The sequence below is a fragment of the Vipera ursinii genome, assembly GCF_947247035.1.
Source record: "Vipera ursinii genome assembly, chromosome: 9".
In the NCBI taxonomy this organism is placed as follows: Eukaryota; Metazoa; Chordata; class Lepidosauria; order Squamata; family Viperidae; genus Vipera; species Vipera ursinii.
In genome coordinates, this window is record NC_139523.1 from 12,221,729 (window position 1) to 12,234,026 (window position 12,298).

Below are 12,298 nucleotides of genomic sequence, written 5' to 3' on the forward strand. Positions count from 1 at the left end.
AATTCGCTCTATTTTATGAGAAAATCAGTCCATTCTTGAGAGGTATACTTAACCTTATAGTAGGGTGCAACTTTGAGCAGCTGACCCCTAGTTTGATGAACCTAGTTTCTGTGGTAGTAGAAATTCTTGACCATCTTCCTATGACACTCTTACATACTGGAATGATGACTTAATTGTCTCCCCTTGAAGCAGACCAACCATTCGCGGTAGTCTGCTGTTCTGTAAGACAATTTTCTTGGGGAGGTATGTAGAAATGCATTAATACAGGTAGTCATCTTATAACTCTAACTGAGCCTAAAGCTCAGTTAAGTGAGCTTTGCTCCATTTTATGACCTTTTGCCACAGTTGTTAAGCGAATCACAGCAGTTGTTAAATAAATCTGGGCTTCCCCCATTGACTTCGCTTGTCAGAAGCCGGCTGGGAAGTTACAAATGGCGATCACGTGACCCCAGGGCAGTGCAACCGTCATAAATAGCTGCCAGTGGCCAAGCACCCAAAAATTTTGATCATGTGACCATGGGATGTTGCAATGGTTGTAAGTGTAAAAAGCAGTCATCACTTTTTCCAGTGTCCTTGTAACTTCAAATGGTCATTAAATGAAGGTGTGTAAGTCGAGGACTACCTATAAATAAGTGGTAGAGATTTTGTGTCCGATAAATTTGACCTGGTGTTAGTGTTTCATATATATGGGTCACCACTTGAGATGGTAGTTAACAAGTGAACAGATCTGTACAGATGTTCATGCAACACAAACATACTCAAAAAAGTCCACTCCAAAGAATGTTGCGCTCATTCTGGTAAAGTAATTGTTAGATACAGCACTGTTTTGTTACATGCTTTTCTGTTTTAAATAGCCAATAATTTGAATTCATCCTTGAGGTTAAAAAATACTTGAGGTCTTTAATTGAATACCTTACTATTCCCATTAACTGTACTTCTCTGAACTTTATGGACTCTTATATTCCATTATATACATGGTTCCTTACATTTTAGAAAGAAGGCAATTTCACAAGCAATGTAATTTAAGATGAGTAATTTAATTAAGTCTGAGATTCCCTACCATACTGGCACACACAGGGTAGAGGAGATGCAAAGACAGAAAGGTCCCAGAGGTATGGTAGCTCAGGTTGAAGAAATACTGTATAGGTGTGCTGCCCCCTGGAGGGGAATGACGGTCCTGTCTGAGCCCAAAGTTTCTGGTTTGTCGTTTGGCCAAAGCTTCTACTTAGACAAGCAACCTCTTGCTCAAGAAGTTCCCAAAAGGCTGCATTTCCACATCCTAGGCAGGTATGCACTCACTCACTCACGGTCTGGCTCCAAGGTGAATCACTGCAACTCCTTTTAAGGAGAGGCTGCATGAAAGGAAGTGGGGGAAGGGTTCATTGAGAGCTCCTTCACCACGCCTTGTTCTTCCTTCAGGCTGAGACGCCAAGCCAAAAGCTGATCCCAGCAGCTAAACTCAGCAGAGATTCCGACAGCTTTTCTAGCAGCTGCCTGATTCCTCTCCAAATCCGCTTCCTTGCCCAGCACTCCCTATCGCTGCCTATTCACAATGGCCAGGAACCATCTAGTACAGAAAGCCAAGCTAGCTGAACAGGCTGAGCGTTATGAGGATATGGCTGATTTCATGAAGGCAGTAGTAGAGGATGGAGCCGAACTCTCTAACGAAGAACGTAATCTGCTCTCAGTTGCCTACAAGAACGTAGTTGGCTGTCAGAGATCAGCGTGGCGGGTCATCTCCAGCATTGAGCACAAGACGGAGGAAGGAGATGACAAAGCTCAGCTGGTCAATGAATATCGGGAGAAGATCGAGAAAGAGCTGAAGAACGTCTGCAATGTGGTCTTGGGGCTCTTAGACAAGCATCTCATTCAGAAAGCTAGCGACCCAGAAAGCAAAGTGTTCTATTTAAAAATGAAAGGCGACTACTTCCGCTATCTGGCTGAGGTGGCCACTGGGGATGACCGAAAGCAGATAATTGACAATGCCCGAAAAGCTTACCAAGAGGCAATGGACATAAGCAAGAAGGAGATGCAACCCACAAATCCTATCCGCCTGGGCCTTGCTCTTAACTTCTCTGTCTTCCATTATGAAATTGCCAATGCTCCAGAAGAGGCAATCAAGCTGGCTAAGACCACCTTTGATGAAGCCATGGGTGACCTCCACACGCTCAGCGAAGACTCCTACAAAGACAGCACTCTCATCATGCAGCTTCTCAGGGACAATCTCACATTATGGACAGCGGAGTGCTCAGGAGAAGAAGGCGGAGAAGCGGGTGAAGAGCCAAAGAACTGAACTTTTTAGACAGTAGAATGATGGTAACTCCACATCTCCCTCCCTCTTTTGTTCTTTTCCAACACATGGTATTTTTATAAGACGCATCTCCAGCTCCTGAAAGTTTCAACGGGATTTTGACAGCTAAAAGGGGATGGATTCATAAAGGACTTAAGCATTTATCCGCTCGCCCTCATGTGACAGCTTTGGGATTACCTTGGTCCTTGGGCCCCATTCTTCCTGGTATGTGACATCTGCTAGACTCACCGCAGCCTGGAACTCCTTGCTTGGGTTTTTTGTCTTCATAAACTCTTGTGTTTGGTACAGCATCGGGTTAATACAAGTGTTCTCCTGGTATGGGATGGATAGATGATATATATAATTTGTTATGTTTAACTGAACAAAACTAAAACCCAAAATCTTAAACCTTATTTTGCATGGCAAAGATACCAAAACAGCTGAACCAAGTTAAACAAGAATAGTTGCCTTGCTTTCTCAAGTGCTTTTGTTCTGTGGGGTTTTCTCACTCCGGGCCAGAAGTTGGAAATAGGGCCTTTGTGTGAATGTGGGAGGGAAGACTTCTTCTAAGGGGTTAAAACTAGCAATCTCAAGAGAGCCTCTTGTTACTATGGTGTTACTATGGTGGTTTGCTGCAATACTCTTCCCCAATAAAAGTTCACGTTTATGCCTGCCTTTTGTAGTTCTGGTCTTCAGTTTCATGTCTGGTTGTTTCCAGGTAAGAGGGAGAATGTGACCATCTACAGCCATTTCAGAGGTAGGAACACAAGGCTAAGCAAAAGGTATGGTGAGCAGGTTGATACACGTTAGACATTTCCCTGTTCCTCTGAAATCCAAGGTTCTCCTGTGGGGGTGGAGGTAGGAGAACAGTAATGTCTGAAGTAAGAGCAGCATTGTGTAGGTTTCATCCACGAAGGGTGGAGTTGCGAAGGGCTTTGAGGCTAGGAGTATTTTTACCTGGGTGCAAAAGGATGCATGCCCCTTCTCCCAAGAGAAAGGCCCATGCTTCTATTTGCCTGGACCACAAATGCTTTTTCCTTATTCAGGAAGCACACGACCATTTCCATCAAATCCACTCGTGGATGCTCTTTTTTTTTTCCTGGACTGGATGTGATTAGGTGTTTTTTTTTTTACATCCTACCCTGATGGAGATCAACTTTTTGCACTACAGAATATTGGGGTGGTATATGACTATGTGCGCTCTTTCAGCTCACACATTTAGTCTGTTTTAAACACCAAGAAAGCCTGTTGATCTTCCTACAAAACAAAAAACCAAGAACCTGTTACTAAGAATGTAGTTAATTTTCTTCTTGGTTGTTCAGGAAACAGAAAGTGTCAGAAAAGTCTATATATTTCTTGCTTAATTTCCTTAGCAGAAGATCTATTGGAGACCTCGAAGAGCATCCACCTTTCAAGCCAGAAGAAAGGCGAACCAGTGATTTTTGAGTGATTTATTTCTTCCTAGCTGGTGGGCTATGGGAGGGCACATATTTGGCATGCAGAAAGTCCCATGTTCCATCCTTGAACCTCTAGGTAGAGATGGGAATAACTCCTCTTTGAGTCCCTCGTGAATCAGCCAAGGAAGAGGGCTTTTTAAAACAAAAATTGCCCAAGCAGATAGATAGATAGATAGATAGATAGATAGATAGATAGATAGATAGATAGATAGATAGATAGATATCATGATAAAAATACTGTGAAGAGGAACCATCTCCCCGTCCCCAGGAGTTAATTGTTCTAGATGGAGCAACAATCAGATTTAATTTAAAACATCTTCCTGTCATAAGGTGATCACTATGGACTACTAACTCTTCTTAAGAGAAACTATCTTTTATTATGGAAGAATCCTTGGAGAATATTATTCCCCAACACCTGTACAAATTACCAAGGCTAGTCTTAATTTCACTGCTTTAGAAAAATGCAATTTCACTTCATTCTTAGAAATTTTCAATGCCCCATCGCATTTTTGAACATCCACTCTCAGAACTACATGATGAAATCATGCAAGTGTATTGTTATTTCTGCTGCTCATGCATAGGCTTGGACTTTCTCTAGCAGACCAAGTGAAGAAAGCAAGAATTTCACCTGTCCTTGAAGTCTCTGCCCTGCACTTATTTCTGAGGTCAAGAAAAAAAAACAACCCACCCAACTAAACTACGATGTGGTGGAGTGGCAAAGTAGCCTTATATTTATTTGAGAACAGGAACTAAGCTAGAAGTTAATTAGCTCAGGTGCTGAAGACCTTCAAATGCTTGTGATCCAATGAGAAGAAGTGAGGCTAATCCCAGATCAATAGCATGACCTAAAACAAGCTTGGAGAAACTTCATCACTTCTATCATAGGGCAAGGGAATTTTTTTTCTCAATTTGCAAGAGAAACTTGTAGAATGTTAGTGTTCTCAATCTTTATTTCCTTTCTTTACACAATTTCTTTATAAAATGCACACACGGAGAGACAATATGTTGGCAGCTTTGGCTTGTGTGAACCTGGAAAGGGCGTGTCTCTATTCAGGCAGTTAAGAACTGGGACCTTTCATCTTGATGTCTCAGGATTACATGCAAAAGTTCCCAACTCTACTCCCTAAAAGCTTGTGGAGGGTCTTGAATCAGATCAGGGGTCTCCAAACTTGACAACTTTTAAGACTTGTGAACTTCAACTCCCAGAATTCCTGAGCCAGCCTGAATAAGATGAGCCAATGGCCTGGCTTGATATAAGAAAGCAATGTTCCGGTATTCCTCTGGCAGGCAGGAGAAGATGTGTGCCTGCTTCATTATTAAGAACAACAAGGCAGGACAGGTGCTTGAGGATACAAGCAAGGAGATGGGGTAAGTTCTAGCAAGGAGTCCAGATGGGATAAAATGTTTGGAAGTAACATACACATATATCAATTTATATAATCCTTGTAACTGAAAAGATGGCTCACTTTTGCTCCAGAACTTGAAAAACCTGGTGTTTCTACTAGGGAGGGCTTCTCCATAAACCCTACCAAAATAAAAAGGGGCTGGAAAACAGCGTGACATTCTGAAACAATCCTTCTCTTATTTCCTCTTTCTCACTCTTCTGACCTCTGTAGAACCACACAGTCACTGGCCATCTTCTCTGCCTCTGAATTTCTGGAATTCACTATTCACCAGTTTCTGGAATTCGCTAATGGGCTAACTTTTTGAAAGTATCTTAATTATCCAAAGATATTACAACTATCTTAGACTTTTTCAAAAGAAGCTGTTGGGGAAGCTGATGCAATAGTCTCCCCACCCTATCTCCCAACTATCTCATGGTTGATTAAAAAAAAGAATGTCTTTGCTCACCAAAGATTCTTAATTGTACAGGGACAATTGGCAGGGAAAGTTTCACAAGGATACAACTGCTGACTCAGTGCAGTAACTGTCCTTTATGCAGGCCTGTTATTGTATTGCAAAGCTCTTGTTGGGCTGCATACAACATATGGTGTCGTTGGTGTCGCAACTGAATCAGTAATAATCAACTCACAGGTGCAGGAGAGGAATCTGAAGGAATCTACAAACTCTGTTGGTGTGTAGGATGCGCCATCCGCTTATTCATTTAAATATAATCCTTAAGGTTCTGGGTGGTGACCTGCTAGTTCTTCTCCTGGAACCAACCTCTTCTCAATTTAATGAGGTAGGTCTTGAGTTTATTCATAAACTGGGTGAGAAGAGGATAAAAAGAGGCAGAGATTGCCGACGGGCTCCCCTATAGATACAGATTCAAATTCAGATTTCTCAGCTGGACAGGGGGAAAAGGTGTTCTCATCTGGTTTCTTAACCTGTACAATTACATAGATTAAAGCAATATCCCCTCCCATGATGTTTCAGATAAGATAAGCTTCATCCAGTATCGTCATCTTTATTTCTCTGCCTGTGTCAGCTGGTTTACATTTTGTTCTAAGCCAGGTATAAGGCACATTTTGATAGGCAGGAATTACGCTATCTGAGGCATGGGAAGGGCAACAGTTGGCAAGTAGGGAAGCACAGCAGGTAGGACCCAGTCTGCATGGGAGCAAAATGACTTTTTCCGTTTCTTGCTCCCGAATTTGAGAGCAATTTGGTTTCATTCCAGGGATATCTTCACGGTATGGTCCAGAAAGTCAAGGGCAGCTTCTGGGGTAATAAAAAAGCTCTGCCTGTTTTTCTACAAATAGTGAATGCTCGCAAGGCAAGCAGAGCTTCAGCTGAGGGGTCCTTAGTGCTCTCTGGACTGGGTTATTTTCTTGCAGACTTTTCATTACCCAAACTAGGTGACACCATCGGTGCTAGTCCTGATGATGTTACCTAGTTTGGATAATGAAACGTCTGCAGGAAAACAAGCTCAGAAAGCACCAAGGGCCCCTCATTTCAACTCTGAGCTAACAAATATTCTCCTTTATCAGAGTTTCAATTAGCTGTTGAGGCCACCATCTTGACTTTTAGAACCACACCCCGGGGATGTCCCCGGGAATTGGAGAGAGAAGAAGAAAACAGGTTATACTCCTTTCAGTGAGGTGGGCCAGCGAAATTGCTTGGGGTGATGCTTGCAGTGTTATATTTCCAGAGAGGGATTAGTGGTTAAGATGGTACACCAGGACTGGGCAACAACCCACGGCCCACTCCCTTCTGAACCACGGAAGCTCCCTTGGAGACTTTGGGCCAGTTCTGCTCTGTGGGGCCACTGTGCCACGCATAAAATGGACATCCTCCTTATTAGCTACCTCAAGTTCTCAAAGGAAAGGTGAGATTCAAATCTAACATACATTTAGTAGTAGTAGTAGTAGTAGTAGTAGTAGTAGTGTAGTAGTAGTAGTAGGAGGTAATAATAATAATAATAATAACAATAATAATAATAGTAGTAGTAGTAGTAATAGTAATAATAATACCACCACCACCACCTGCTTTGGGGTGTATTGCTAAGGAAAAGGATAATTTCTTTAAATTAAATAAGTTTTCTTCCTACCCCTGAGCCAATGCTCTTAACAGCAGTCTGTGAAGAAGAAATTTAGCAGGCAAATTCTCCTTCCTTTGCAATCTACTTATATGAAAGGAAACATTTTAGTTCCTAAAATTCTGTTTGACTGCTATGATTAAATGAAAAAAAAGGTACACTGGTATCATTGCAGAACACAGACACGTTTATCCTTATATTTCTTACGTCTATAGTCTGTTGTCTGTTGTGTTGTAAGTACTTTTTGTATTTGCTACCTACTGGAGCATTAGAAAGAAGTCGTGTAAATGGGTTTGGGATGGATTTGACTGTCTTTATCAACAAAACAGCTCTTCAGAAACTGGATAGAAAGGGATCCAGTTTGCACTAGAGGGAAAAATTGGTAGAAAAAGTCATCCAGTTCAGAAATAAGTTGAGCGCTCTAGAGGGGAAAAAAAAATTCAGAAAAATCCCCCCCCCCAGCCAAGTGCTTCCCTAAGGGAAAGACCATTGGGCAACAGCTTGTAAATTGCTATCTTCTCCATTGTAGTAAATTGCTATCTTCTCCATTGTAAGTGAACCTCCTTCCTGGTTGCATGACCCAGAGCAGAGCTATTGCTACCAATTGGGGGCGGGGGGGGGGGAGGCAAATGCAAAATTACTATCCTTACTTGGAATTCTTTCCCATCGTTTCTCTGAGAGAAAGTTGGGTAGAGCACGATCTGCACACTTCTATTTATTCTCCATACTAAGCAGGATAGAGGTGCATGGTTTGTTCTTGCCATTTCAAAGAAATGTGTGGATTGAGTACAATACAAGACTGGATTATCTTGAAATAGCCAAACTGGGGTCATTAAGCTGGAGGAATTCTTGCTAGATATGTGGGCAAACCCTCTCCTCAGGCACAGTGAAATGGCTGCCTCAGGGAGCAAATTCTGGAAGGTTGTGATGGCTACAAATGTTCTTCTCTGGTGAAAGACTGAGCGGTCTCTCAAAGTAGCTGAACCCGTTTGCTGGTTGAATTGTGACGGTAGATTCAAATCTATGGCCAACACCGAGATCCAATCACTTCCTGAAGGTAGACCTGAGAAGCGCTTCTTATTGTCCTTTGATTCAGGCAATGAATGCGCTGTGAGCTGTCAAAGGCACTTCAGTTAGGAATTAAGAAATGACATCTATGCAAACTAGCTAGCCTGTAACAGACTCAAAGAGGCATCCCAAACAGGGGAATGGAACAAAAACCGGGATGATTAATGCAGTTCCAAGCGAAAAAGATAAAGCCTTGCGGCTCAGGGGAAAAAAACTTGAATCAAAAAATTTAGCACATACCAAAAAAGGCTCCACACCCACTTTCTCTGTTTCGCTGGGAAATGGGATTGCTGAACACTTTCTGAACTGGCCCATTTCCCATTTAATTTCTCTTAAAACTTGGGTGGAGCTCAACAGTTTCAACTGCGTTGGGATTTCTCACGAGTTTCAACTTGACCACTTAATTGGAGCAGAATCCAGTCATCCACCTCGGGCTACAAACTCGTCTCAGCCAGCAACAGAGGGAGGTGTGTCTAGCTACAGAGGGAGGCCTGAGGTTGCAGCAAAAAAATTAGGTGGTGGATTATGGAAAGGTTTCTCTGGCTTTAAATTAGTCCATTGCTTTCCCCCTCAGACTTCCATCTGATTCACTTCCATTCATTCACATGGCACAATTTTTCAGGGTTCAAGATGGATTTGGGGCACCTGGTGTCAAAATACCACACGCATAATTCTTCACTAAATCAGCCCCAGTCCTATGCCAATGAAAATATTAATTCTGCAGTCTGTTTAGAATACTAATATTTTATAGGCCTTTGAACAATGTTGCAGGATCTATAATGCAAACATTAACATTAAACAATTATTACTGTTGGATTGCTGCTACTTGTAGCAATAGAGAGGAACTAGTAAATTGGTTTAGCTTAGCTTAGCTTTAACTTAGCATTGTTTAGCTTACTTTTTAAAATATATTTTCAAGCTGGGTTTCTCACAGTTGTGAAGGTTTATTGGGAGAACCAGTATTGTGAATGTAGACAATAAAAAGTATAATTTGTAAAACACTCCTGGTTTTAATTTAATAAAGGGTTAATAAACAGTAATAATATCAAAATACACGTGCCTAAGCACAGAACCATACCAGTCTTGGATGCAGACATAGCTTAATCTGATAAAAGGCATCTTTACAAGTCTTTCCCATATTTTGCAGCAGAGCATAAACTTGGGATTTTATAGGGATGTACCAGCATCTATTTGGAGACTCCAAAGCCCCATTTGGATAATATTTGTATTTGTGGTAGCTTAGGAGATTTTAAGGACAAAATAAGATGTATTAAGCCTTGCAGAGATGTCACTTAGTTCTTCATATCCTTACACAGAAACTAAGAACAATCCAATTTTGTTTACTAGCAAAATAGTAAATTAGATTCTTTTGCCCAATTTTTTTTGGTTTTCATCACAACCTGACAGACTGTAGCCTCTTTCATATTATTGGGAAAATGCCTTGTAGGGCTTTCAAGGTGATGCAGATGTGTTTCTGTTCCCTTGCACTATCCCAGAAGCATTTATGCCTAAGCTGGGACTCAATTTTCTCTTCCCTTGGAAAATTACAATTGATGTGCGTAAGAATAATTGGCCTATTACATCCAGGGGCTGCTTCCCAGAAGAAGTGTGTTAGTGCATTGTGCAGCTCAGCTCTTTCCTAGCCTACGAAAAGAGGCTGGGGGCGGGCACCTGGAACACACCAAGCTCAGAGACCACCAAAGACCCCACAGTTCAACCCTGAGCTGCCAATAGTCTTGTTACACCATCACCTTTGATTATGGAAATAATAGGAGCTGAATTCCCAGACCTGGGAGGTTATCAGGATGGGGAAAGTTAGACTAGACCCACTTATTTCTCTCTCTGCTCTTTTCTTGCTTCAGAATCAGTCTGTGAGATAGGAAGGAATGTGGCAACCGATGCTTTATAGGTGATGTGGACCGATCAGGATGGCTGATACAATCACTGTAGTTTACTCATTGTGAATGTGCAGGCACAAGAGAGCCTGTAATTTGACGGGAAGAAGGTGGGGCTGATGCAATCTGAGCCAAAGGATGGCTGTGGCAGCCACCGAATTAGCACTGGTGCCATATTCATTGGCACAAATGAATTGCATCTGAATACTGGACAGAAAGAACTGTTTCTGGTCTAGCGGACTTCAGAGTTTCTGCATCAAATACTTTTCCGTTGTAAAAATGTGCCAAATGTTCTCACACAAGGGAATATCCTTAATTCCAAAGTCTCAACGGGAGTCAAATTGGTTAGATCTGGCACCTATGATCCAGGAAAGGAGTCCAAGCACTAGTAGAAGTGCGATAAGGATTGGCAATGTGAACAGCCAATACTGGTATCGTTTACTACTAATTCAAGGAGAGATATACAGAAGAGCAAGGTTTCTTGAAAAATTTTAAAACACATAGACATCAATTCCCAGAATTCCCCAGCCAACATGGAAAACCCCAATCCTGCAGTAGAGAGTTGACCTTCAGGACGTGAGCTGTTATGGGCGGAACTTGAAGAAAATACACTGCTCAAAAAAATAAAGGGAACACAAGATAAGACATCCTACTATTAAATACAGTACATTGTGTTGTTTAAGTGGGAATTCCCTTTATCTTTTTGAGCAGTATATTATTTACTTTTGAGAAGGGGGGGGGAGTATGACAAAGAAACTGTCAGAAGAATAATTTGGGGTTCCAACCCAAGCCGGGGTTGTGCAAGAATAAATAAAAACGAGATCCAGACAACTGTGAAGAAAGGAGAAATACATATTCCTAAAAGCAAAGAGTTTTCCTTTAGGGGCAGCTGCACAGAAATGGGGCACAGCAAAATAGTTAAACAGGGGAACTTGTCCTGGATGTGGAAATGTCTACGTGCCGATTCTAGGGTGATGCTTGAGGGACGTGTGTATGTAGGTATGTTTATTCTTGTGAACATGCAGTTCTGCTGGGAGACCTAAATTAATGAACTCTGTGTTTACAGACCTTATCCTTTGATATGTGGATTAGGTCTGGGTAACTTATCTGGGGAGGTTTAAGGAAGTTTAAGTAAAAGCCTTCCCCATGTTTGCTGTTTTTATTTGATGAACCTATTTTCAGCCTAACTGTCAATTATCTAGTGGAGAAACTGGTTCTCGGTCCATTATGGAATCTGTTAGTGTTTTAAGGGAAGATGGAAACAGTATAAAGAATAAAATACATTTTGATATAAAACTTTTCATAAAACTCCGGACAACTCAACCTTGGTTTTTTTTAAGCATAAGATGGGGCATAGAAAAAAAAAATCAAACAGGCTTTCAAGATTCTGTTATTCTACCCTACAAGAAGAAAGAGCATACTAGAATCCCTTCCACGCCTGTTTCTTGATCTTGCCTATCTTGGAGGACTAACAAATAGAACCTCAACTCAGCCTTGAGATCAATCTTTTTATCTAGAAAGAGGGCAGGGATTGTTCAGCAGGCTGTTCCGTGGCTTGGTGTCCCCCGGAACTCTTTGAAGTGTCCCAGGTGAGCATCCCATACACTGTGGGACATGCTGCAAACAATGCAGAAATATCCACATGCGTTGGAAGAGGGCAAGTGCAAACTTGTGTTCTGCTTCCAACCAGGCAAAGAGGCATCCTGGCACTGTGAGATCTTGGGAAAGCAACCAAACCCAGCCCAGACAATGAGGCTGCATGGCTGCGGGCAGCAGTGATGGGAGTGGAGGGTGGAGATTGCAAACTACCTTTTGTCCGGTCAAGACCCTGCGGAGAATCAGAAAGGCAATTTTGTTCTCCTCTGCAGTTTCTCCACATTGCACTGAAGCTTCAACTGCAGGAGACCATCCTTGTTTCCACCCAGATACTCACTTGGCTGCCAGGGGACTGCTGCTTTTTTCCACACCGTGCTTTGGTAGCGGGCAGGTGTGCCACAGCCTTAGCCAATGTTTCAAAGTGCAGTGCAGCATCATCCTGATGTTGACATTTTCTCAACTGAGAATCCTATTATGCTTTTCCAGCCTGAGCAGCTCTTTGAAATTGTTCTGG

General features: G+C 42.0%; 1 protein-coding gene across 1 annotated transcript; it reads left to right on the forward strand.

Moving 5' to 3' along the window:
* Positions 1 to 1,102: 1,102 nt before the first annotated feature.
* Positions 1,103 to 3,029, forward strand: SFN (stratifin). The gene has a single exon (XM_083369031.1). It carries the CDS (start codon positions 1,553 to 1,555, stop codon positions 2,291 to 2,293), a length of 741 nt encoding a protein of 246 aa, XP_083225157.1. The 5' UTR covers positions 1,103 to 1,552; the 3' UTR covers positions 2,294 to 3,029.
* The last annotated feature ends 9,269 nt before the right edge of the window (positions 3,030 to 12,298 follow it).